Below are 24,847 nucleotides of genomic sequence, written 5' to 3'. Positions count from 1 at the left end.
CTTCATCTGAAACGCTGGCCCCCTTGTGCCCCGTCAGATGTGTCACGGACATGACACTGAAGCTGCAGGCACTGGAGGACTCTGCAGCTGCTACAGGACCCAGGTCTCACGGTGACATCGGCTTTGGTTGACCTCAAGACTCCTGGAAAGGGGACCATCCTCCCCGCTGGCCATCAGGGGCTGTCTGTCCCCTCCTGGGTAGCCAAGCTGGTGTCTGGCCTTTCCATGGGGAAGGCCACTTCACGGCACAGGACTTTGGTGTCTGCGTGCGGGGAGCCCGCTTCCCCGGGGGCTTCGGGGACGCTGCTGTGTTTATCATCTTCCGAGAGGCGCCTTCCTGCTGCCCCGCGTCCTGGTCTGGGCGCTCACCCCGTGTGTCCCTTGCTCTCCCAGCTGGTTCTGTTCCTTCACGTCCTCTTTGTGGTGGACTCTTCCTGCCCCGATGCGGACCCATCTTCAGCGCCCAGAGCAAGGCTGGGCACACAGTAGGAGCTCAGTGCGTGTTTGTTGAATGAAGGAAGGGACGATGTCCCAGGAGGTGAAGAATTAGAGGAGTGGCTACACTTTGGGCCCCGCGCCGGAGGGTTTTGCTCCCCGCCGGGGGCCGGCCCACCTCCTTTCCTTCCCTGGGCTCCTCATGTGACGGAGGAGGGTAGTGAGGTTGATGCCTCCCAGGGCAGGAGTGTGGTCCGACGTGCCTTGTGCAGAATGAGCACCCTGTGAGTGTCAGCCACGAGCCCGCGGAGCTGAGCACAGGCAGCTCTGTGGATGAGCCGGGCATCCGGGCCCAGAGAGGCCCCGCGGGCACAGAAAGTGGGAGGGGAGCCTTAAGCTCATTAAAAGGAAGAACCTGGGTTTTGTGAAAGAGGCTTTGTGATAAGCTTGAAAAACAACATTAGCGGCAAAGATGACCAGTGACCCCATCCCTGACTTTTAAAAAAATGGCAAATACTCCCTTAGAAAATGAGTAAGAGTTCATAGGAATTTATAAAGGAAAGAGATATTTTCACTGATATATTCAAACCCTCAATCTCAGGAACAATCAAATAAATGCAAATTAAGTAGCATTTGGGTTGTGTGGTTTGAGAAAGGTGACACGGTCTCCCTTCGTTCTTTTTTAGACAGCTGTATGTAGCCGTAATTCACATGCCATACATTCACGAACTTAAAGTGTGCGATTCAGCAGTTTTTAGCGTGTTCAGAGATGTGTGCCACCGTCACCACAGTCAGCTTGAGAACGTCTCTGTCACGTCAGAAAGAAGCCTTTAACTTTGCCACGTGCAGCAACATGGATGGACTTGGAGGGCGTTACGCTGAGTGAAATAAGTCAGACAGAGAAAGACAAATACTGTGTGATTTCCCTTATATGTGGGATTTAAAAAATGTGACAAACTAGTGACTATAACAAAAAACAGAAGCAGACCCACAGATACAGAGAACAAAGTCGTGGTCACCAGTGGGGAGAGGGAAGGGAGGAGGGGCAAGATCGGGATAGAGGCTTAAGAGGTACGAACTAGTAGGCGTAAGAGAAGCCATGAGGGTGTATTGTACAACACGGGGGTATAGCCAAGAGTCTGTGACTCTGCATGGAGGACGACCTTTAAAACTGGATCACTGTATTGTACGCCTGTGACTTACATGATATTACACATCAACTATACTTCAGTAAAAGAAAGAAACCTTTTAGCTGTTACCGCTTCCAGCCCTGACCAGTCACTAACCTACTTTCTATAGATTTCCCTGTTCTATTTCATGTAAATGGCATCACCTGTATGGGACCTTTTGTGTGTGCCTTCCTTCACTCGAACGTCACGTGTTCAAGCTTCATCCATGTGGTGGCGTGTCAGGACCTCAGTCCTTTTGGCGGCTGAGTCACACTCCAAAGTGTGGATGGACCCCCTTGTTTATCTGTTTGCCAGCCGGGGAACACTTGTATCGTTCCACCTTTTGGCTGAAGTGAATAGTGCTGCTGTAAACGTTAGTGTAAAGATTTTGTGTGGACGTATGCTTTCATTTCTCTCGGTGTGTATCTAGAGTGGAACTTCTGGGGCATAAGGTATCTTTGCTTAATCGTTCAAGGAACTGCCACACTATTTTCCAAAGTGTCTGCCGCATCTTACACTCCGGCCAGGAGAGGATGAGGGCTGTGATTTCCCCACGTCTTGCCGGCACTTGTGATTACATTTTTGATTCTAGCCATCTTAGTGGGTGTGAAGTGTATCTCATTGTGGTTTCCATTTGATTTTCCCAGATGACTGGTGTTATTAAGCATCTTTTCATGTGCCCGTTGGCCATTTGTATGTCTTGTTTTTGAGATGTGGACTACTTTTAAAGTCTTTATTGAATTTGTTACAGTATTGATTCTGTTTTGGTTTTTTGGCCTCGAGGCATGTGGGATCTTAGCTTCCCAACCAGGGATCGAACCTGCACCCCCTGCATTGGAAGGCGAAGTCGTAACCACTGGACCGCCAGGGAGGTCCCCATTTGTATGTCTTCAGTGGAGAAATGTCTCTTCAGATTCTTTGCCAGTTTAAAAAAATTGGATTGTCTTCTTATTGTTGGGTTGCAGGAGTTCTTTTCATATTCTAGATACACGTCTCTTATTGGGTGTGTGATTTGCAGATATTTTCTTCCATTCTGTGGGTTGTCTTTTCACTTTCCTGTGTCCTTTGAAGCACAAAAGTTTTCAGTTTTGATGAAGTCCAATTGATCTATGTTTTTTCTCTTGTTGCTCAGACTTCTGGTGTCATATCTAAGAGTCCTTTGCCAAATCCTCGGTCATGAAGATTTATTCTATGTTTTCTACTAAGAGTTTTATAGTTTTAGTTCTTATATTTAGGTCTTTGATCCATTTGAAGCTAATTTTTGTATATGGTGTGAGGTAAGGGTTTAACTGCCTTCTTTTGCCTGTGGCTGTGCAGTTGTCCCAGCATCATTTGTTGAAAATACTATTCTTTCCCCACTGAATAGTTTGGGCAACCTTGTGGAAAGTCAGTTGACCATAGATGCGTGAGTTTATTTTGGAGCTCTCAATTCTGTTTCACGCATCTATCCGCCCGTCTTCGTTCCAGTACCTGCTGCCTTGGTCACTTAGCATTATAAAAGGTTTGAAGTAGGGAAACGTGATTCCTCCAGTTCTGTTCTAACCCTACACAATGTTCGAACCCAATACTGTGAACAACTGTATTTTAACAAATTATATAACTTAGGTGAAATGAACAAGTTCCTAGAAAGACACAAACTACTGAAATTCAATAAGAAATAGACTATTTGAATATATCTGTAACAAATGAAGAGATCGAATTAGTAATCCCAAAACTTCCATAAAGAAAAGACCAGCTTCACTGCTGAATTTTACCAAACATTTAAAGAAGAATTAAAACCAGTTCTTCACAAACTCTTTCAAACGATAAGAGATGGGGGAACATTTCCCAGCTCATTTTATGAGGTCAGTATTATCTGGATACCAAAACCATACAGATATCACAAACACAAAAAACTACAGTCCAACGTTTCTTACAACACAAAAAATTCTTAAAATCCTAGCAAACCAAATTCAGCCACATAGAAAAAGAATTATACATCATCACCCAGTGGGCTTTATCCCGGGAATGCAAGTTTGGTTTAATGTCTGAAAATTAATGTAATACATCACATCAACAGAATAAAAAATAAAAATCACATGATCATCTCAGTAGACACAGAAAAGGCATAGAGAAAATCCAACACCCTTTCGTGATAAGAACATTAAAAAAACTAGGAAAAAAAGGGAACTTCCTCAAGCCAATGAAAGGCATCTCGAAAAACTCATACCTAACATCGAACTTACTGGTGAGAGGCTGGACGCTCCCCCCAAGATTGGGGACAAGACAAGAACACCCGCTCTCACCACTTCTATTCAGTGTTGTACTCTGTTCACAGATGACATGATCTTATATGTGTGAAGTCCTAAGGAATCTGCTAAAAATCTGTTACAACTAACAAATAAATTCAGCAAGGTTGTAGGATACGAGATCAATATAAAAACACCAATTGTATTTCTCAATAACTTGCAACGAACAATCCAAAAATGAAATTGAGGAAAAATTCCATTTACAAAAGCATCAAAAAGAGTAAAATATTTAGGAATAAATTTAACAAAGAAGTGCAAAATGTATACTCTGAAAACTTAAAAAAACAACAGAGAGAAATTAAGGAAAAACATCCCGTGTTCACGAATTGGAAGACTTCACATCGTTAAGACGGCATCACTCCCGCAAACAACCTCCGGCCACTACAGCTCCTACCCGATCCCAGCTGATGTCTTTGTAGGAATTGGCAAACCGATCCTAATATCCATATGGAATTTCAAGGCACCCAGAATAAGACTCTTGAAAAAAGAAGAGCAAAGCAGAGTAACCCCTTGGTTCTTTTTTTTTTTTTACATCTTTATTGGAGTATAATTGCTTTACAATGGTGTGTTAGTTTCTGCTGTATAACAAAGCGAATCAGTTATACATATACTTATGTTCCCATATCTCTTCCCTCTTGCGTCTCCCTCCCTCCCACCCTCCCTATCCCACCCCTCTAGGTGGTCACAAAGCACCGAGCTGATCTCCCTGTGCTATGCGGCTGCTTCCCACTAGCTATCTACCTTACATTTGGTAGTGTATATATGTCCATGCCACTCTCTCACTTTGTCACAGCTTACCCTTCCCCCTCCCTGTATCCTCAAGTCCATTCTCTAGTAGGTCTGTGTCTTTATTCCTGTCCTGCCCCTAGGTTCTTCATGACATTTTTTTTTCTTAAATTCCATATATATGCGTTAGCATACGGTATTTGTCTTTCTCTTTCTGACTTACTTCACTCTGTATGACAGACTCTAGGTCTATCCACCTCATTACAAATAGCTCAATTTCGTTTCTTTTTATGGCTGAGTAGTATTCCATTGTATATATGTGCCACATCTTCTTTATCCATTCATCCGATGATGGGCACTTAGGTTGCTTCCATCTCCTGGCTATTGTAAATAGAGCTGCAGTGAACATTTTGGTACATGACTCTTTTTGAATTATGGTTTTCTCAGGGTATATGCCCAGTAGTGGGATTGCTGGGTCATATGGTAGTTCTATTTGTAGTTTTTTAAGGAACCTCCATACTGTTCTCCATAGTGGCTGTACCAATTCACATTCCCTCCAGCAGTGCAAGAGTGTTCCCTTTTCTCCACACCCTCTCCAGCATTTATTGTTTCTAGAGTTTTTGATGATGGCCATTCTGACCGGTGTGAGATGATAGCTCACTGTAGTTTTGATTTGCATTTCTCTAATGATTAATGATGTTGAGCATCCTTTCGTGTGTTTGTTGGCAGTCTGTTTACCTTCTTTGGAGAAATGTCTATTTAGGTCTCCTGCCCATACTTGGACTGGGTTGTTTGTTTTTTTGTTATTGAGCTGCATGAGCTGCTTGTAAATTTTGGAGATTAATCCTTTGTCAGTCGCTTCATTTGCAAATATTTTCTCCCATTCTGAGGGTTGTCTTTTGGTCTTGTTTATGGTTCCTTTGCTGTGCAAAAGCTTTGCAATTTCATTAGATCCCATTTGTTTATTTTTGTTTTTATTTCCATTTCTCTAGGAGGTGGGTCAAAAAGGATCTTGCTGTGATTTATGTCATAGAGTGTCCTGCCTATGTTTTCCTCTAAGAGTTTGATAGTGTCTGGCCTTCCATTTAGGTCTTTAATCCATTTTGAGCTTATTTTTGTGTATGGCGTTAGGGAGTGTTCTAATCTCATACTTTTACATGTACCTGTCCAGTTTTCCCAGCACCACTTATTGAAGAGGCTGTCCTTTCTCCACTGTACATTCCTGCCTCCTTTATCAAAGGTAAGGCGACCACATGTGCGTGCTTATCCCTGGTTCTTAAAGGAGTGTTTAGAGCCTGTGAACGCATCTGCTTTGCCTTGGGGTGTAGCTTGGATGATTCCCATAGAGTCTAAAGCCTGACTGGGAGAAACACATTCAGATCTTTGTTTTGTGAACGTGAACCTAAATGACGCCAAGTGAGAGAAGTCGGCGACTTTGCCGCCCGCCGGGCGCTCGGGGGAGGCAGGAGCCACTCCCAGCCGCGTGGCGACCTGCCAGGGCCTTTTGAAGGTTCGGCAGGGATAACACCCACGTGTGGCCCCGGGGACGGGACGTGCCTGGAAAGCAGTTCTTACCACCCTCTGCTGCGTCACCTGCCTTTCCAGAGACAAAGCTGGTGGAGAGAGTGTTCCAGGCGGACACAGGAGGAGAGCTTTACTCTCCCCATGAACTTCTCTCATGGGAACGTTTCAAACCTGCAGAAAAGTCGAAGGACAGTGTGGGGTTTGCTCACGTACTTCCTTCATCGCGGTTCCCCTTGGTCTCCTGGTCTGGCCCTGTCTGTACCCAGGGCCGTGCACACCTGCACACCGTGTCCACGTGTGCATCCACACTCACATCCCCGGGCAGGTGCACACGCTCGTTGGGGACGTGGGCGCGGCATCCTGCCCCGTGGCCTGCTGTCCGTGTGCGCCTCCTGTCCAGTTGTCCTCTATCACACAGGCCACATTGAAGGGTCCTCCAGGTCCCAATGACGGCCTTTATGAAGCTGGTCCCGTCTCTGCCCGGCGGCCCCGGAGCATCTAGGAACCGCGCGGCACTTGGTGGCCGTGACCCCTCAGCCTGTTAGCTTAGAGCCGCCCCTTCCTCCTTACGCTTCCTAACGTGGCCGTTTCTGGAGAGTCCGGGCGCTGTCCCGCGAAGCGCGCTGTCTGACTTGTCCATCCCGCGAAGCGCGCTGTCTGACTTGTCCAGCTGTTTCCTCGTGTTTGGATTAGGGCTTTGGCTGTGCACCCTGGACAGGCAACCGCGTGTGCTCCGCGTGGCCTTCCCTTGGGACGTGGGAGGGCGTGCGTGTCTGGCGGTCACCGGGTGGCCCCGGGGAGGTGCCTTTTCCCCAAGATGTGTCAACATCTTGAGAATCTCTGCTCCCAGCCACCTTTCACCTCCACTGCCGACCCCTCCAGCCGGGGGTCTCCACCTGCCACGCTCGCCTCCCAAGGGGCCGGCTCTGTGGGGGTCAGAGGGTCCCCTGTGTTCTGTCACCCCAGACCAGTGGTGGGGTTGTGGGAACAGTGCGCCCAGCTGAGTACGGGGCGATGCTTGGTGTTGATCTGGGAACCAGAGGGCTCCTGTGGGCTCCGCTGTTACCATAGAAGAATCTGGGTTTGGGCTGGGACAGCCTCCTTCCCACCAGGCAGCACCTCCCCTGCCTGCTCAGCCCAGGCAGCGGGGCCTCGGCCCTCGCGGGAGCTGGGGGCTCCGCTGAGGGCATGCACCTGGCGACCTGAACCCGGGTCTCCACTTTCCCACACTGGGATGAAGTGGGTTAAAGGACACCTGAGGGCAGAGGAGGGGGGCTGGACAGCCTGGTGGTTAAAGATTAGACGGTGTTGCAACGTCCCCGCTGTCCACGGTCCTCCTGTCTGTGTGCTCGGCTCTCACTGGCGGTGTGGCCAGGCGGGTCCTCGGGTGACCGACACCCGAGGGGAGGGGAGGCACCCGTGGGCCTTGACCTGTAGCCCCGGCTGCCCGGCCACCTCGTGCCGCTTAATCTTCACAGCAACCTGAGGGCGGACAGTGGCCACAAGGAGAGGCCCGGCCAGCGCGGGAACCTGGCCAGCGGTCCGCATAAAGCTTGTCGTCAGCAGGCCCAGCAGCAGGGCCTTCAATGGGCATCTTAGGAGCTGTGGCCTTTATCACTGTGGCTCAAAAAAGTCACCATGAAACACAGGGTTGGGGCAGAACGTTTGGACACTTTGGGCAATTATAAACAGAAAGATGAGAAGGTGTGTTCCATTCTGGAAGGGCTGTAAACGTGTCCACAACGTATGGGTCTTTTTCTTTTTAATTTTTAAATATTTATTTATTTATTTTTGGCTGCGTTGGGTCTTTGTTGCTGCACACGGGCTTTCTCTAGTTGCGGTGAGCGGGGGCAACTGTTCCTTGTGGTGCGTGGGCTTCTCATAGCGGTGGCTTCTCTTGTTGCGGAGCACGGGCTCTAGGTGCACGGGCTTCAGTAGTTGTGGAGCATGGGCTCTAGAGCGCAGGCTCAGTAGTTGTGGCGCACGGGCTTAGTTGCTCTGTGGTACGTGGGGTCTTCCCGGACTAGGGCTCGAACCCGTGTCCCCTGCATTGGCAGGCGGATTCTTAACCACTGCGCCACCAGGGAAGTCCCCACGATGTACGGGTCTTTACTGGACGTGCTGCCGCCCTGGGGACTGTCCCCAGCACTGGATGTTGGGACTGGTTTCCCAGCCCTGCTCCTTGGAGGCCGGCCAGCTCCTCGCAGGCCCACGCATCTTGAATGGTCTCTAGTACCTGGTCCTCGAGGGAGGAGCAGGAGAGGTGACCCTGGGCGACCTGAGCAGGGGTCCCTGCAGGACACTGCTGGCCTGGGGAGCGTGGGGGGGGGATGGTCTGAGGGATGGGCTGAAGAGAGGAATCAGGGCCAACCTTTGGGCCACGTGTGGGCAGCCGCAGGCAGACCACCCGGAGGGGCCCAGGAGAGACCCCGCCGTGGGCCCAGGACGGCTGAGGCCCCGGCGGCAGCATCCCTGAGCCCCGGGCGGACAAGGCCGTGCTCTGACCTCACAGCCCGAAGCCTCAGGCCTGGACACGCTTTGTTCCTCGCATGGGCTCTGCGCACATGTGGGTGTTTCGTGCTTTTGAAAAAATGAAAATAAAAGACCACAGTTTTCAGGAATCCAAACCAGAAGGGCCACACAGAACAAACCCTGGCACAGCGCAGGGCGGGGCCGGAGGCTGGCCGGTCTCCCAGCAGCAGGAGGGCAGAACCTTCTGGAAGTTGTGGGTGCTGGGTCCTCTCAGAAGGGGTGGCTGGCCCCCCCTCCCCCCGGTGCTTGTAGGGGGAGTGATCCTGAGCCAGAGAGACCGTCTGATGAGGCCGGCGCCTGGGTCCCCCTGGGGAGGCCGAGGCAGGCGTTTGAGGGAGTGACTTAGACCTTTGCGGCTTTGGGACGTCATTCCAACAAGAACGTGCAAACACTGGCTAACAAGTTAGCAAGTCCTAACCCCCGTCACCGGATAGTGCAGACCCCAGGGGGTGGCCGGCAAACCCCGGCCTGGCGGGCCTTTCCTGCAGCCTCCCCGGCGTCCAGGAACCCAGAGACAATAGCGTGCACGGGAGTGAGTGGACGCGTGTGGGCACAGACCCAAGACGTGTGCACACGTGTGTGTACACAGACATGCACATGCACGCACACAGAGATGTAATCACACGCCCATCAGAGAGACACAAACACACGCCTATAGACGCACATGCTCCCGTGTACCTGGCGAGCCCTGGGGTGAATTAACAACGGTGCAGGTGTTCGCTGGTTTGGGCCACAAGCCGCTGTGTGTGTCGTGGGTGGAGGAGAGAGGGGGGCCTTTCAGGAAGTCGGCGTGGGAGGAGTGAGGGCGTGAGGGGAGAAGGGGCATCGGGAATCCACCCAAAGCTTTGCTAGGGGTCACCTGGCACCTACAAGGCATCTACAGGAGTTCTGGCCAGTTCATTCCCAAGAAAGAGAAAGCTCCTTGTTATTGCCGGTGCCACCCGCATGTCTCCTCTGAGTACAGAATTCTCTTCTATAATTTAAATTACCCTTGTTGTGTTGGATAGTATCCAGGAGCCTTCAGACAGAAATCCGATGTCCTCCAGGGGAGTTTTCAGCCGCCAGAGACAGTTCTGCAGGCATGGGGAAGGCTGGGTGGGAGGAGGAACCCACCCACGCAGGAGAACTTGCCTTAAGTCAGGACACAGCATGAAATGTGAGAACAGGTGGACACCAGGTTAACAAAGAACAGAAGCTACCACACCATCGAGGAGCGGGGCGTCGTCACCAAGGAAGGATCCAAGGCAAGAACAGCGAGCCCTGTCTGGGAGCCACAGGACAGCAAGCGTAGGGGATGGGGTCTTGAGGGATGTGTAAGAGTTTGCCAGATGGAGACCACAGCAGCAGTTGTGCTGTCATTGGCTTTTGGTCCTGGACCTGGTGAATTCCCAGCTCACCAGGAATTCCTGGATCCCGGTTGTTCCTGAACTGGGTGCTGGGGGCCCAGGGCTCCTTGCACGGGCAGGACTTGCCGTGGGTCCTCAGAGGATGGCCCTCTGGGCAGCTTTGGGCTTTCTCCCTTCTGGGCACCTGTATGTGGTCAGAGGGTCCTCCAGGGGGCCGCTCTGGGAGCTTAGGTCAATGCATGCATCTTCTCGGATGTATCTCAGGCTTCCCCAGAGGCCATCCCACCTGGGTGCCGAGCTGCTGCCTGCTTCCGAGTTTCGAGCCCAGCTGGCTGGTGGCGGGCAGTGGCGAGCCCACGCGTGGGTCTGTGGACATCGAGGCCACTCCTTGGTGGGGAGGTGCCCTCAGGGTCCTCCAGGGCCAGGTAGATGCTCAGACTCCTGGAACCCTCGTGGCCAAGCTTGGCTGGAGGGCCCGGGACAGAGCTCAGCTCCTGCGGGGGAGAGCCAGTCCTCAGGGCAGAGGGCCCCACGGGAGGTGGCTTCTCGGCCAGGGTCCCACCAGGGGCCTGCCCAGCATGGAGTCACCGCATGCAGGGAGCCCCCGCGATGGCTTCCAAGGGGCTGGCATCTCAGGTGCCGCTGTCCCCACCGACACCAGTGCCCAGGTTACCAGGGGATGACTAGAGAGTCACCAAAGGGGTCCCAGGATGCTCTGGGCTGCACGGGGGCCCACCGTCTGCACATGCTGCTTGGGGGTGTGCGATTCGGGGCTGGTTTGTTTCCTGAGCTCCCCGTGAAGTAACTGAGGACACGGCCTCCGTGCTCCTTGTGGGGAGCGGCGGGGAACCCTGGGCAGGGCACACAGGGTGGGTGGGTGGGGGGGTGGTCCACCTCAGCCCCGAGGCGATGGGGCGAGTGCCCTTGAGACCTGGGCCTCTGCTCTCTAATCTGGCCTGAGGAGCCGCAGGGAAGCTAGCCAAGTCCCCGCCAGGAAGGAGGCTGGGACCCGGGAAACAGGGCCCCCGGGCTGCTCCGGTGGAGGGCTGGGAGGGCCAGAGGAGGCTGTGCTCCGAGTTCTGATTGGGCAGCGCCGAGGCACCACGAAACTTCTCAGGTTGCACGGAAATGCCTCTGTGATACCCCGAGGGTGGGCAGAGGGAGGAAAGGCCAGGTCACCGCTGGGGGCTGGGTGAGGGGATATTGGGCTGGACGCGCCCCCCTGTGCACCCCTCAGCGTCTCGTCTGACCCCTCTCCCTCTAGGGCATGAGGATGAATGGGTGGGGGAGCAACCAGGGGCCGAGGGACCACTCTGTACGTGATGGGGGGGCCACCTTACCCCGGGGGCCTGGGGTCGTTCCTCAGCACAGCGTTTGTGACGATTCTGAGGAGGGCTGAGGGCTCTCTGGGCCCGGCCTTGGAGAACAAAGTGCTTTCAGAAACGTGGCACCTGACCCAGAGGGATTTGTGTTTCAGTCATTTCAGATGGTTTATTTTCCCCTCCTTCTCCATCCCCACGAGTGACAGGGGGATTATCCAACCTCCACAACGAGCACAGACTCCATAGGGACCAGTGCTGACAGGACCCTGTGCATGGATGGACCGGAGCCCCGTGTGTCCCTGAGGGGCTGGGCCCGGGCGGGGGGCCTGCTGCAGCCACAGTCTGCTGGGGGAGCCCGGTCTACACCTCAGGCGTTCTGAATGCTGCAGTGTCCGTGTGGGTGTGCATGTGAGCGTGTGCACATGTGGGGCCATGCACGTGTGTGCGCATGTGCACCTGTGTGCACGTGCATGCGAGCCTGTGCACGCGTGGGCACGCGTGTGCAGGGAGCCTCACGGACCAGCACCTCGGCAGGCTGCTTCCTGATGGGAGCCGAGTCCTGGGGCAGAGCTGTGCTGACGTTTTCCAGAGAAGGTGGACGTGTGACGTTCTAGGAGTGCTGGGGCGTGACCGCGGTCTCCAGAAGGTGGGCAGGAGGGGTGAGGTCTGGAGCGGGGAGGGTGGGGGCTGCCCACTGGATGGTGGTGTGTCGCTCAGTGCAGTGGGGTCACAGCTACCATCCCCCTTTGCCCCGCGGTTCCGCGTTCCTGGCTCTCCCGGGAAGCGTGAATTGAGCGAGTGAATGCAGGGCTGGGGGCTGGCGAGTGGCCCCCAGGGAGTAACTGAGGGCACGGGGCCATCGGGGGGACAAGGGCAGCCCCACCGTGTTGGGCTCAGGGGCTCTGCCTCAAAAGGGCCCAGAGTCCCTCTCCAGAACGTGCTTGGAGAAGGGGAAGGGCCTTGGGAATATCTGTCCTGAGATTTTCCAGAGACTTTTAGGCATAAAATCACATCAGCGGCATAACTAGGAGGAGACTGTTCTTTGGGCATTTCTGAGAACTCTGGGGTGGAGGGTGCAACCCAGATTTGGCTTACGGGGTGCCCCCGCCTTTCGAGAGGGGACCCGCTGTTCAGCTGTCCTGAAACGTGGGTTCTGGTCCCAAGCGGCCCAGCTCGTCGATGGCACCCTGGGCATCCTGGGCCGGGGTCCCTGCCACAGGCTGGAGAGGACAGGGTTCCGAGGGGACTCAGACAGAAGGCGTGGCTGCCACGCAGGGCACGCGTGGGGTCTAGCGTGGAACGTGTGGTGAGAGCCGTGCGTGTGTGTGTGGATGTGTGAGGGTGCATGTGACGATGTGAGCCTGCGGGAGGGAGCACGTGTGTTTGCATAAGCGAGTGTCGGGCGTGTGCGGGCGTGTGTGGGCGCGTGTAGAGACCGCCTGCATTCCACTCGGCATCCCCCTCTCCTGGGCTGTGGCCCAGAGCCTCTGGTCTCCGGGCCGAGGTTCCTCGTCACACGGTGTGCCTGCTACAGTGAAGGCTGAGCTGGGTCCCCACCTGCTCGGGCAGGCGCCAGGTGGGGAGGGGGAAGCTAGCCTCCAGGTCAGACACCCGCACAGGCTGTGAGTCCCAGGCAAGGCTGCTCCCCGTGCCCAGGTCTTCTCCCCAAACCCCGGAGAGGCGCTGGCAGGACTTCAGGCCACAGGGCAGCATCCCATAGTGTTTTGGACAGAGGGATGGTGTCGTCTGAAGTTTTATGAAGGGAAGGAGTCGGGGCTCGGTGGGAAGAGTCCCGCTGCAGGCCGGCCTGGCTAACCTGGCTTCCGGAGAGGTCCGCAGAGTGGGACACCCCCGGAAGGGGCGCCCACTGATGTCTGGAGGAGGCTGGCGCCCGGGGGCTGCGTGAAGGGCTTATCCCCCAGTCACCCACCCTGCACACGGGCTGAGCTCTGAGGTGTGGGAGTGGCAGGGGGGCCTCTGTCTGTCTGTCTACCGTTGGTCTCACCGAGTCCCTAATCTTCCTCTGCCTTTCGTCGCTTCCCAACTGCTGTGTTCTGCCCCTTTGGAGCAATTCTCAGGGGTTCATCAGCAGCCCCCCCAGGCCTCAGCTAAGCGCTGATGAGAAGTCGGACACTGGCAGGGTCAGCCGGGGAGCGCGGTACCAGCCCGTCAGACAGAGGGCCGGTGTGTTTGAGCAGGTTTTAAGAGCGAAAGCTGAAAAGAGGCCGTGCTCTCTGGCGAGGTGGAGGGAGGGCGGCCGGCGTCTGCGGGGGGACAGAGCTGGGCAGGCTGCGGAACAGGTGACCTGAACAGAGGCCCTGGGGACCAAACGCTGCCATCTCAGGGCAGCAGCTGCGGCAGAAGGATGGACTCACAGTGAAGCCAGTCGTTTCTAAGCTCCAGCTTTGCCCCAGAGCCGTGGCTTGAGGCCAGGCTTCCAGGCTGTTCTCAGTCAGAGAAACTCCAGTGCAGAGCATTGTGGGCACGGGGGCCAGGGGCTGTATCCCGGCATCCTGAGGCTCCCAGCCACGCGCAGGACGGACGCCCCGAGGACCTGTGCCCGGTGCTCTCTCTTGGGTCTGGGCTCTGCAGGCTGCAGGGCAAGGAGGAGGGTCCTTCCCAAAGTTCCAGTGCACCCAGGAGCGCCCCCCCCCCCCGGGGGACCGCGGTGTGCCGGCCCGGAGCCCACCGTGCCCACGCTCCGGAGCAGGGACTCGGCGGCAGTCTGGGAGGGCCCGGGGAGGGAGCTGGGAAGTCGTCTGACTTCTCTGTCAGTGCCCCGTGGCCTCTGGTGGAGTCTGCGGCTGCTTCAAGGAGATGTGAGGCGTTTTCCAGGGGGCCTGTCACTTTGGGTAGAGGCGCACATCTGTCCGTTTCCCTCCTTGAGAGCCCTTGAGAGCGGGAGGTAGGAGGGGGAGCCGCCTGGATGCCTGAACGGGGAGCTGGCTGCAGGCCCGGGGGCGGGAGGTGGGGGCGGGCTGGCCCCGCCTCTGGACAGCAGAGGCCGCCCGCTGCTCTGCGGTGCACACAGCCTGATGGCTCCGGACCCCAGCGGCCGCCGCGGCCACTGTGGCCTGCTGCTGCTGCTTGCATGCTGCCTCGCGCCCACCCGGGCTGACCTGATGTCCTGGCTGTGGTCCGCTAACACTGCCGGGTCCACGGTCACACTGGCCTCTAAGCCCCCGGGCAGCTCACCTGTGCAGCCCACAGAGGACACCTCACCTGTGCGGCCCACAGAGGACACCACCACGCACGTGGCCCCCCAGGATGACCCCACCCAGCAGTGGAAAGCCCTTGCCAGCCCCGAGCCGCCTCTGGAGAGGCTGGAGGTGGGCCAGGGCCAGGCCCCCACTGTCCCCTCGGCGGCCTCCACTGCGAGCCCAGACACAAAGGAGGAGAACATTGCCGGCGTCGGAGCCAAGATCCTGAACGTGGCTCTGGGCATCCGGAGCTTCGTCCAGCTGTGGGACGACACCACTCCCACCACGAGCTCCGCCAGGGCGGGGACGCCAGGCCCCGAGAACCCCACGGACCCCCTCACCACCCCTGGACCCTCCAGGGGCCCCCAGGACGACTGGACCACTCCCTGGCTGAGCACCGGGGCCCCGAGCTCTCCGGACACCCAGAGGACCGAGGCCGGCACCCTGCTGCCGCCCACCCAGCCGCCGCCCTCCCAGCCGCCGCCCTCCCAGCCGCCGCCCTCCCTGGACAGGCCCCGGGCCCTGCTCGGGGAGCCTGCGGTACCACCGCCATCCCCAGGTAGAGCTTCTCTGTCCTCCGCGTGGGCCGGGGCCCCTCCCCAGGGAAGCCAGCCGCCCCCGGGGTGGCCCCAGGAGCTGGACAGCAAGGGACTCTTGCCGGCGGCAGCCCGTCCCGGCCAGCAGCACCGACGCCCTGATGACCGCACGCGCACGCCTCCTCCGCTTGCCCTGGTGACGGGCTCCCCGGGAGTGCACGCTGCCCCCTGGGCTCTCTCCTCTGAGCCCTCCGCCAAGCTGTCTCACGCCGCACTCTTGGCTCTAAGTGGGGACAGGGGTGCTTGGGTTCCCCACGTGGCTAACCCTGCGGGGCCTGGTCTCGCTGACAGCTCCGCACTGCTGGGCGCTGCCGGCCGCTGCCTGCCCCTGCTGCCCTCCCTGGCGCTCTGCGGCCACCTGGGCATCGGGCGCTTCTGGCTGCCCAACCACCTCCACCACGCGAGCGGCGAGGAGGTGCAGGCCGCGGCCCGGGCCTGGGGGGCGCTTCTGCAGACCCGCTGTCACCGCTTCCTGGCCCGGTTCTTCTGCCTGCTGCTGGCCCCCCCCTGTGGCCCCGGCGCCCTGCCCGGCCCGCCGCCCTGCCGCCAGTTCTGCGAGGCCCTGGAGGACGCGTGCTGGAGCCGCCTGGACGGGCGCGGGCTGCCGTTCCCCTGCGCCTCGCTCCCGGCCCGCGAGGACGGGCGCTGCGTGTTCATTGGGCCGCCTGCAGGTAACGGCCGGCCCGCCACCCGCCTTCCGTCGGTCCGGCTGGGCGAGCGCCCTCGGGAGGCTGGACGGCGTGCGCTGCTTCCTTTGGGGGGCAGGCTGAGAGGCGTGCTCAAGACCAGAGGTTCTGTGCGTGACGGCAGGTCCCCCACGCTCTGAGGTCGCCTGCCACACACCTGTCGCGGAGGGGGAACCAAGGCACAGGACGGCGACGGGACTTCCCACCGAATTCTGCCCACGGCTCCCAGCCACTGTGCCCAGCCTGCACGGTCGAGGGGGCGGAAGGGACGGGGGGCTTGCAGCTCTTAAGGTCGACAGGTCTTGACCATCTAGCGACCAGTGAGTCTGAGGGGCTCACGGGGGTCCCCCAGCCGGTCCGTGAGCTCCAGAGCCCCTCCACCCCGGGGCAGCAAAAGGGCCACTCCCTCCTGGGGGCCACGTCCCCCCACATGGACTCGCCCCATCACCACGTGGCTGGTAGGGGAGAGGGATGGGCCGCCGCAGCCTCCTAGGGCCCACCAGCTGCCTCTGCGTCCTTGGTGCGGCTGGGCCCCTGAGCGGAGCCTGCTCCCCGTTCGCACTTGCGGGCCCATCCGTGCCCTGCTGTGTGTGTACTGCTAACCGCCCCCCCGCGACCGTGGTGCCGTGGGGAGCAGCCTCGACCCACTCATTGGTCTCTGAAGTCATTGGGCTTTGGAGCTGGGCCAGTGGCGGTGGGCCGCCTGCACTGGACCCCGAGAGGGGGTGTCAGTCTGCTGGGCCCCTGAGGGATGTGCATGGGCGATTCCCTGGCCAGGCCTGGGATGCAGTGAGGAGGTGGCTGCCGGTGCCCGGGCCACAGCAGGACAGGAACAAGCGCCCATGACGGTGGTGCCCACCCCAAGGAAGAAGAAAGCAAGGGCTGGGAGGAGAGGGAGGTGGGACCGTGGCCTCTGCAGACAGACGGATGGGGACGCTGCTCGAGGGGGGCGGTGGCTGAGCCCCGCGTGTGAGCAGGGTGGCCAGGAGGGTGTCCGAGGAGCAGCCCGGGCGGGGTCCCCTCTGGGAGGGCCTGGCGCATGAGGAGCCCACGGGCCCTGTGGCTGTCCCTGAGGGCGGGGCCGAGGGCGGGGGCAGGGGCCTGGCCCGGCTGTTGGCACGGAGGGCATCGACCTCACGCCGAGGGAGGGGGCTGCAGCGAGCTGCGTGCTCCCTCACCCTCCACGCCGTCAGTGCCCCCAGTACACCTGACACCGGGCCAGCCCGGGCCCCTCCAGACTCTGTGCCGCGTCCCCCAGCCAGCCTTGCCCTGTCCCCAACCACGCGCGTGGGGCAGGGGCAGCACCGCAGGGAGGTGTCCTGCCAGGAGGGCCCCTGGTGCCACGCAAAGGCCCACCTCCACGGGGCAGGGGCAGGGAGCGAGGAAGGCCAGGCTTGTCCGCTCAGAGCCCTGGGCACACGTCCCGCTGCTGGGCCCAGGTCCCCTTTGGCTTGGGGGTTCAGCCACGGTGGGCCCGGGCCGGGGGCTGGTGCAGGACGGGCCTCGCGCTGGCAGGGCCCGGGCAGGGCTGCGCGGGGTGTGGGATTCCCCTGATTGCAGCTGGCCCGGTCTGTGGAGCGGCCTCGGGGACTTCTCTCTGGGCGTGGGCACACATTGGCAGGGCCGCGGCCTGAGGCCGTGTTCAGAGCAGAAGCCTGCGGGATTCTTCCGTCAGCCGCTCGGACGTCCACCACACCAGGGACCCTGCTGGCTGTGGCCTGGCCGGGGGTGTCCCACGGGGCCAGGGCTGGAGTGCCCTTGCCCTCCTCTGCCCGCTGCCAGTCCCTTGGGCCAGCCCTGTGTGCAGTGGGGGAGGGGCAGGCGGGGGCGGGGGCCTGGCCGGGGAGGGCGGCCCTGGGGTGAAACTGGCTCTGGCCGAGTGAGGTCCTGGCCTGCTTGTGCCGGCCGTGGGGCGGGGTGGGCGAGGCCCGAGCCGCGGGTGCCGCCTCCTTCCCAGGCCCCAGCAGAGCTGCCCGCAGGCCCCCCCCCCACAGTACCACCACTTGCGTCCCTGCTCTCCAGTGTGTCCTGCAGGGCGGTGGCGGACCCCAGGACAGACGGGCACCCTCGCCTCACGGTGGCCGGTGGGGCGTGGACGGGTGCACAGCAGCCTGAGGCCGCGGCCCTGTCCAGCCCATCGCAGCGCCTCCCCCTGGACCTGCTTCCTCCCTGGCGCCGGCTCGCGGCTGGGGGGATGCGCGGCCAGCGGTGTGGGGCTCGGGGAGGTGGTCGGGAGGGACCCCCGTGCGGGGCCCCCAGCACCGTGTGGCCAGGAGGGGAGGGGAGGGCGGCTGTCGCCGCCAAGGCCCCGCCAGCTCCGTCGGCGTCTGCGGTCAGGCCGTGCGTGTCCCGGCCCCTCCCCTCCCCTCCCCTCCCTGTGGCGCCATGGGGAGAGCGCACTGTTCGGGAGGGTCTCTTGTCCCTTAGGCCCCAGAGATTGGGGAGTGAGGCCTCCACACAGGGACGGGTGGGGCAATGTCCGTCCCAGGTCCTCCCGGGTCTCTGCTGGGTGGGCCAGCAGGTGGGCGGGTTGACCCCTGGGAGCGAGGACGGAGCTGGGGTTGGGGAGAGGGCGCCTGGGGTGTCGGGGGAGGCCCCACTGGAAGGGGCAGGTTCTGCAGGTGAGCGGCCTCAGTCCCGAGGAGGGAGAGCGCAGAGTGGCCACTGCTCAGAGCGGGCCGTCCTCCTGCCACCATGCACGTGCTGGCCCAGGGCCGCCTGCACCTGCCTCTCTCGTCCCTGAGGGCCACCCTGCTCTCATCGCGTCCTCCGCCGCTTCTCCCCTGTGTTAGGTCTTCATCCCAGAGCTAGTCGTGAACACGTTCATCAATTACGGGCCTCACAAGGGAGGGCCAGACACAGCTGCCTGTGCGGGCATCTCTGTGGATTTGCACACGTGTGGCGTGTGAGTGGCCGCCAAGACACAGGACCACAAACTCAGGGGCTCAAGTCAACACTAGTGTGTCACCTTTGGGGTCGGGAGTCTGCAGTCAGTGTCTCTGGGCCAGAAGCAAGGTGCCTGCCGCGCTGCGCTCCTTCTGGGGCTCCAGGGAAGGTTCGGCTTGTCTTCTCCAGCTTCTGGAGGCAGCCTGCGTTCCTTGTCTCTCGGCGCCCCTCCACCTTCAAAGCCAGTGGTACCACCAGCCCTTCTCGGGCTGCGCCTCTCTGGCTCTCTGCCCTGGCTGGGAGAGGTTCTCTGCTCAGCTCGTGGTCAGATTGGCTGCTCTCATCCCAAGGGCCGTCACCGTAACCACACCGGCAAAGTCCCCTTTGCCGAGTGCAGCGACAGCTCGCGGGTTCCAGGCGTTGTGGGACAGACGCCTCTGGGGCCCATTAGGCTGCTGCTATAGCGTGTGCGTGCACGTGTGTGCACCCACACACACTCGTGAGTCCTGCTTTGTGGACGTGGGATCACGTTCTGTGCGCCTGAAAGTCTCCTCTTCCTGCGCAGGGTCTGGGAAGCCTCCCTGTGTCGCTGGAGGGCCAGGGCCCCGCTCAGCCTCCCGATCTCTTTGTTCCTCGATTGTTCAAGTCTGTGTTAATGACTGGCAGCCCGAGAGCCCCTGTGCATCCCAGCTTTGGGTGCTGGGTAACACGCCTCGCTTGGAGCGCATAGCATTCTTCAAAGATGCCTCGGATGCCCTTGGGCGCTTTCTCTCCTAGATCATCAGAAACGTTCCCCGAGGCTGTGGTTGGTCATGGTGGACGTGTGCGCAGATCTGAACGTTGTAAACCTGTCGGCACATCCACCGGGACTTGGGTCACCTCTCCATTTGTTTAGGATGCTTCCCAGTCCTGCATGTTTCTGAGATGTTTGTTCTCTGTGGGTTTTCTCTGTGATGCTGAGATGAGGTTCCCCAGCCCCACAGCTGTCTGGACTTGGTGACCCCTGCCATGTATGAGGAAGGGACAGGATGGACTTTCTTTAGACACGTGATCAGGTTGTCTTACTGAGGTGGTTATGTCCCATCTTAACGGGAGGGTAGGGCAGGAGAGAGACCCAGGGTCTGCATCGTGAATGAGGACTTCCTCCCCTTTCTGCCACGCATCCTGGGTGCGCGGGGTGGTACCGGGCTCATCACATCTCGGTGGACTGTCAAAATTACCATCCCCTTTGTCCCACTTCATGCCTTTCCTCTTGAGTTCTGTTTTGTCTGATAATATAGTAGGGCTGCAATATTTACTTACTTTTTATCATTTGCCTAATTTTTTTAACAGACTTGTTTTTAGAGCAGTTTTAGGCTCCTAGCAAACTTGAGAGGAAGGTCCAGAGAGTTCCCCACTGTCAACACCCCCACCCAGCGGTACATTTGTTGTTATTGGTGAACCTGCCCTGGCATATCGCAATCGCCCGGAGTCCAAAGTTCAGGGTTCACTTAGTGTTATATGTTCCGTCGTGCGTTTGACAAATGTAGATGGCATGTATCCACCATTATAGTATCACAAAGGGTATTTTCACTGCGCTACGCATCTTCTGCGCCCCACCTGTTCGTCCCTCCTCCCCGACCCCTGGCGGCCACTGATCTTTTTACTGTCTCCACAGTTGTGCCTTTTCCGGAACGTCATACGGCTGGAATCATGCAGCCTGTAGCCTTTTCAGATTGGCTCTTTCACTTAGGAACATGCATTCAAGTTTCCTGCATGGCTTTTCTTGACTTGATAGCTCACTTCTCTTTAGCTCTGAACACCGTTCCGTTGTCTGGATGGGCCACAGTCTGTGTGTTCACCTGCTGAAGGACAGCGTGGTTGCTTCCAGGTTTTGTCAGCTGTGGATAAAGCTGCTATAAATACCCACAGGCAGGTTTCTGTGTGGACGTAAGTCTTCAGCTCCTTTAGGTAAATACCAAGGAAAGCGATTGCTGGATCCTATGGTAAGAGTCTGTTTAGTTTTGTAAGAAACGGCCAGACTGTCTTCCCAAGCAGCCACCCATCTGCGTTCCCACCAGCGGTGATGAGGGTTCCTGTTGCTCCACAGCCTCGTCAGCACTTGGTGTTGTCTATATTCCAGATTTTGGCCATTCTGATAGGTGTATAGTGATATCTCATTGTTATTTTATTTTTATATATATATTTTTTGGCCGAGCCACGTGGCTTGTGGGATCTTAGTTCCCCAACCAGGGACTGAACCCGTGCCCTCGGCAGTGAAAGTGCTGAGTCCTGACTGCTGGACCGCCAGGGAAGTCCCTCGTTGTTTCAACTTGCGTTTTCCTGATGACAGCTGATGTGGAGCATATTTGCAGGTCCTTAACTCCACCTGTGTGTCTGCTTTGCTGAGGCGTCTGTTCAGGTCTTTCGTCCATTTCTTAATCAGGCTGTTCATTTTCTCATTGTTGAGTTTCAAGAGTTCTTTATATATTTTGAATAACAGTCCTTTATCTGATGCGTGTTTTGCAATTTTTTCTCCCAGTCTGTGGCTTGTCTTCTCGTTGTCGTAACTGTGTCTTTGGGAGCACAGAAGTCCAGCTTGTCAGTTCTTCCATGAATTGTGCCTTTGGTGCTGTGTCTAAAAAGTCATTGCCAAAGCCAAGCTCATCAAGAGTTTCTCCCATGTTACCGTCTAGGAGTTTGGCATTTTACATATAGGTCTGTGATCCATCGTGAGTTTTTTTTTTTTTTTTGCATGTGATGTCCAGTTGTTCTAGCACCATTTGTTGAAAAGACTATCTTTCCCCCATTGTATTGCCTTTGATTTTTTTATTAAAGATGAGTTGACTGTATTTATGTGGCTCTATTTCTGGGCTTTCTGTTCGGTTCCGTTGATCTGTTTGTCTCTCTTGCACCAATACCACAGTGTCTTGATTCCCGTAGCTTATAATAAGTCTTAAAGGCAGACACTGTCAGTCCTCCAAATTTGTTCTTCTCCTTCAGTAGTGTGTTGGTCTTTTCCCTCCCTGTATAAACTTCAGAACTGACTTGTTTATAGCCCCAAAATAACTTGCTGGGATTTTCATTAGGATTGCACTGAATCTATAGCAAATTGGGAAGAACTGATATCTTGACAGCATTGAGTCTTCCTATCCATGAACATGGGATATCTCTGAATTCATTTAGTTCTCCTTTGATTTCTTTTGTCGGAGTTTTGTAGCTTTTCTCATGTAGACCTTGTACACATATATGTCATACTTATACCTGGTATAAATATAAATATTTCATCTTGGGGGTGCTAGTGTAAATGGTACTGTGTTTTTAATTTCAAATTCCACTTGTTCATTGCTGGTATATAGAAAATGGTTGACTGTTGTACATTAATCTTATATCCTACAAACTTGCCATTATCAGTGGTTCCAGGAGTATTTTTTGGGTAATTGTTTTGGGTTTTCTACATTTTGATTTTCATGTCATCTGCAGATTGATAGTTTTATTTCTTCCTTTCCAATCTGTGTGCTTCTGTTTCCTTTTCTGGCCTTATGGCGTTAGCTATTATGGTGAAAAGGAGTGGTGAGAGGGGGCATCCTTGCCTTGTACCTGGTTTTAGTGGGGAAGCTTCAAGTTTCTCACTGTTAAGTACACCATTAGGTATGATGTTCACTGTAGGTTTTTAGTGGATAGTCTACCAACTTGAGGAAGTTCACCTTTATTCCTAGTTTACTAAGAGTTTTTATCGTAACGTGCATTGGATTTTATAAGATGCTCTTCCTGCATCTAGCGATAGGACCGTGTGATTTTTCTTAATTCTGTTGATGTGATGGATTCCATTAAGTGATCTTCAAATGTTGAGCCAACCTTAAGTACCTGGGCTAAATCCCACTTGGTCCTGGCTGGCCTGTTTGCTGAAAGGGAAACTGTCTTCAACTAGCAAGTCCCCGATTCCTTGATCTGAAGCGAGTGCGGCAGACCAGAGGGCCCTGGCTTATGTAGGTGCCACCCACTGTGTTCCCAGGAAGGCGTACCTCTGAGCTCCCAGGGCTTGGCTTGGGCACTCGCTTTCTGGAGAGATACTGGTTCCCTTCCCGAGACAGCTGGGCCAGCGCCTCAGGCCAGCACCTCCAGCACAGCAGCTGCCAGATCTGCAGGGAGGTGTGGCCACATCCCCCGCCCAGGACGCCTGTAACTGGAGAACGGAGCAGTGATCTTAGGGCTGTGGCATTCAGAGGCCTACTCCCGATGGGAACCATGGAGAATTTCATGGAGAGGAAATGGGAGAACTTTGGAAAGGAACTGCTCATGCATCTCTGGGGTCCCTGGGCTGTCTCTATAACACGCTATTGTCTTCCAGCCCGGGACGTCCACGGCTGCTGCATCTTGTGTTCTCAATTAATCTGGAAAAGTTCTAGCTGCCTGGGAGGAAGGGCGCTGTGGGGCACATCCATGTTTAACTTTGAGGGCAGCTGAGTTGGGACACTGGGGCCACTGGCACTCAGGCTGGTGAGGGTCCTGTTTCCTAATCTTAGAGCATCTCCCCGAGTGGACACTTGGGCCCTGGGCACTTCTGATACAAAGGGACCCATATAGCAGCCGCCGTCTGGCTGGACGGCAGTGTCTGTCTCTGAGCAGGAAGTGACTGCTGGCCTCCCAGAGCCCAGGGTATTGGGGAGACCCCCTGCCCCTGTGAGGGGGACGTTTACCCTGGGCAGGCGCGAGGCCAGGCCTCATTCCGTGGATGCTGCTGTCTGCACTGCCCTGGCTGTTCCCCACTTCTCATCTGCATAGGGGTCTTACCTGCAAGGGGCAGGGTGAGGCTGAGGGGGAGCCCACATTGTGGGGAGTCGGGGCCCCACAGAGACGCCGCTATCTGGGAGGGGCCAGCCCGGCGGGTGCCCGAAGCCCTGGTCTTCGTGTGGGCACCTCTTCTCTTCTCTTTTCATATTTTGTTCTCAGGGTGCTATGTGAAAGGCACGGCTTGTCTTAGGAAGTTGGGGTCCAGCTTTTCTTCCCTCTGCTTTGTCCCAGGAAGTCCTGGGTCGGCCTGACCCTGCACTCGGGGGCCAGAGTCCAGGCGCCCACCACACACTGACGCACGGACGCAGCCATGCTGTCACCTGCACACATGGTCGCGTGCACACTGGGGGGCTCATCTGCGCCTTGGTCGGGACACCCACACGCCAGCAGCCGCTCCCCAGGAGAACGTCTCCCCGTGGACCTCATTTTGGAGGCAGACCGCGCTGATTACGGGGGTCTTCTTTTTTTTTTTTTTTTTTGAGGTACGCGGGCCTCTCACTGTTGTGGCCTCTCCCGCTGCGGAGCACAGGCTCCGGACGTGCAGGCTCAGTGGCCATGGCTCACGGGCCCAGCCGCTCCATGGCAGGTGGGGTCTTCCCGGACCGGGACACGAACCCGTGTCCCCTGCATCGGCAGGCGGACTCTCAACCACTGCGCCACCAGGGAAGCCCTACGGGGGGTCTTGAGAGAAAAGGCCTTGGGGGAGGCCCTTGGCCAGACCACGGCCCCCAAGTCCCCACTCTGCCCAGCCGTGTGGGCGTTCAGGGAAGCCACTGGTGAACCGGCCTCTCCTCGCAATGGTGTTTCCCCCTCCTGGGGTGGCCAGTGACCACATCCCCTGTACAGAGAGGTGGGCCTTGCCGCCCCCAGCCCTGGACACCCCCGGTCCCAGCAATCATCAGTCCAGGCCACTAGTGGCCCCTACACACCCAGGAAGCAGCAGTGTCCCTGCTGTACCCACGGCTCGGGCGGGTCCAGGCGCCGTGGCCATGTCCCAGCCTGGGCCTGTGCCGCCGAGTGGGCTCCTTTTGGTGGGGGGGTCGCTGACCACACGAGGAGGCGGAGGGACGAAAGCCCGCGGGGTAACTGAGAGGATGGGTGGAGCGGTGTGGGGCCGAGGGTGTGGCGGTCGGTGAGGGAGGAGGCCAGGGTGGTCCATCAGGCAGCCCTGTCCCGGTCGGGTGGTCGTGTGTGGCGCCTGGTGTGGACACTGGGCAGTGAGGAGCCCCCGAAGCAGCCACCAGCTGGGAGGACCCCCAGCAACCTGGGAGGCGGGGGCGGAGTTTGCGGTACCAAGTGTGAGCAGACTTGGAGACCACAGCTAAGAAGGGCCCCCCAAGAAACGCGGCCCCTTTTACGGCCTC

The 24,847-nt window shown here is 57.4% G+C and overlaps 1 protein-coding gene across 5 annotated transcripts in view; it reads left to right on the top strand.

Annotated features, from left to right (window-relative positions):
* Window positions 1-24,847, top strand: part of COL18A1 (collagen type XVIII alpha 1 chain) — a 96,088-nt gene that overhangs the window by 34,040 nt on the left and 37,201 nt on the right. For 2 of the 5 annotated variants that reach the window (XM_060010203.1, XM_060010202.1), the window contains exon 1: window positions 14,355-15,809. The exons of 2 other annotated variants lie outside the window; for them this stretch is intronic. In XM_060010203.1, coding sequence (XP_059866186.1) covers window positions 14,378-15,809 — 1,432 coding nt within the window. In that variant the 5' untranslated portion in view covers window positions 14,355-14,377. Of the gene's footprint in view, window positions 1-14,354; window positions 15,810-24,847 lie in introns of those variants that run through there. One more of the 5 variants, XM_060010204.1, reaches the window with a different exon arrangement.

Source organism: Delphinus delphis, chromosome 4 (genome assembly GCF_949987515.2).
Source record: "Delphinus delphis chromosome 4, mDelDel1.2, whole genome shotgun sequence".
In the NCBI taxonomy this organism is placed as follows: domain Eukaryota; kingdom Metazoa; phylum Chordata; class Mammalia; order Artiodactyla; family Delphinidae; genus Delphinus; species Delphinus delphis.
Note: the sequence above shows the minus strand (reverse complement) of the source record. Positions and strands in the feature narration are given on the sequence as shown.